Raw genomic sequence first — 1,577 nt, 5'->3', positions numbered from 1 at the left:
AATGTTTTTTAATGTTTATATTTCTGGTACAAAATAATTCATTCAATACCGTATTCATTTATGATAGTGATTGATGGGTTAATGATATACTTTAAGAGCTGGTAAATATTTGTTTCTGAAGATTATTTTATATTTACATCTCATCAGACAACTTTTATAATGCACACGTTTTTCTCATCACCAATATCATGAATTACAGTGAAAAAAAGAAAATTACAACTTATCTCCTGGAGAAAGGAGAAGAAAAAGTTTATAGCATTAACATTAAATCTTCAAGTACCGGTATAAAGACAAATTCATATTTCTATCTAAAGGACAACTTAAATGCCACACACAAACTACATTTAAGATCTACACAAAACTTTCACTGTTATTTAAAGGAAGTTTTGCTGATGTCTTAAGCAAACTTCAATGGAAATGAAATATTTTCTAGTTAGGTTTCTGTCATAAGAAAATTTACATAATGAAGTTCAGTTTTATAAAATAGATGCATAACGATGATGTTATGAAGATATTACTTTATTATCTTCAACTTATAAATAGACATTATTCCTTAAAAGCTTAGACCTAATTCACTAAACTCATCCAAAATTCTCACAAGTTCTAAGTTCTACAGATCAATGTCTCTAGAAATAATATTCTTGTCTTCTTATAAAATTTCCATCTTTTTAAGGAAAGTAAACTCAATAAATAGATAATTTGTAAAATTTTCATCTTTTTAAGGAAATAAAACTCAAAAAATAAATAATTTATAAAATTTCCATATTTTTAAGTTTGATCAACAAACAGTTATATGGAATTTCTGTTCCTAAGGAGGCACCAAGTCTGTCACAAGTAACAATCAACAACAGCTAATGTTTCAATCTATTATGTCTCAGGTAACAATAGCTGATGTTTTAATTTCCATTATGTCAAAATCAACAATAGCTAATGTTTTAATCTTCATTATGTCACAAGTAACAATAGCTAATGTTTTAATCTTCATTATATCACATGTAACAATAGCTGATGTTTTAATTTCCATTATGTCAAAATCAACAATAGCTAATGTTTTAATCTTCATTATGTCACAAGTAACAATAGCTAATGTTTTAATCTCCATTATGTCACAATCAACAATAGCTAATGTTTTAATCTCCATTATGTCACAAGTAACAATAGCTAATGTTTTAATCTCCATTATGTCACAAGTAACAATAGCTAATGTTTTAATCTATTACATCAGAATTAACAATAGCTAATGTTTTAATCTCTATTATGTCACAAGTAACAGTAGCTAATGTTTTAATCTCCATTACATCACAAGTAACAGTAGCTAATGTTTTAATCTCCATTACATCACAAGTAACAATAGCTAATGTTTTAATCTCCATTACGTCAAAGTAACAATAGCTAATGTTTTAATATCCATTACATCAGAATTAACAATAGCTAATGTTTTAATCTCCATTATGTCACAATCAACAATAGCTAATGTTTTAATCTCCATTATGTCACAAGTAACAATAGCTAATGTTTTAATCTATTACATCAGAATTAACAGTAGCTAATGTTTTTAATCTCTATTATGTCACAAG

At 26.4% G+C, this 1,577-nt stretch overlaps 1 protein-coding gene across 2 annotated transcripts in view; it reads right to left on the bottom strand.

The window, feature by feature from the left end:
- The window catches only part of LOC111089857, a 2,085-nt gene continuing 508 nt past the window's right edge, over positions 1-1,577 (bottom strand). Inside the window, exon 2 of one of the 2 annotated variants that reach the window (XM_022403057.1) lies at positions 1-1,522. In XM_022403057.1, coding sequence (XP_022258765.1) covers positions 1,373-1,522 — 150 coding nt within the window. In that variant the 3' untranslated portion in view covers positions 1-1,372. The remainder of the gene's footprint in view (positions 1,523-1,577) is intronic. The other variant, XM_022403056.1, reaches the window with a different exon arrangement.

The sequence above is a fragment of the Limulus polyphemus genome, unplaced genomic scaffold (genome assembly GCF_000517525.1).
Source record: "Limulus polyphemus unplaced genomic scaffold, Limulus_polyphemus-2.1.2 Scaffold7645, whole genome shotgun sequence".
NCBI classification, from domain to species: Eukaryota; Metazoa; Arthropoda; class Merostomata; order Xiphosura; family Limulidae; genus Limulus; species Limulus polyphemus.
This window is presented reverse-complemented; position numbering and strand designations above follow the sequence as displayed.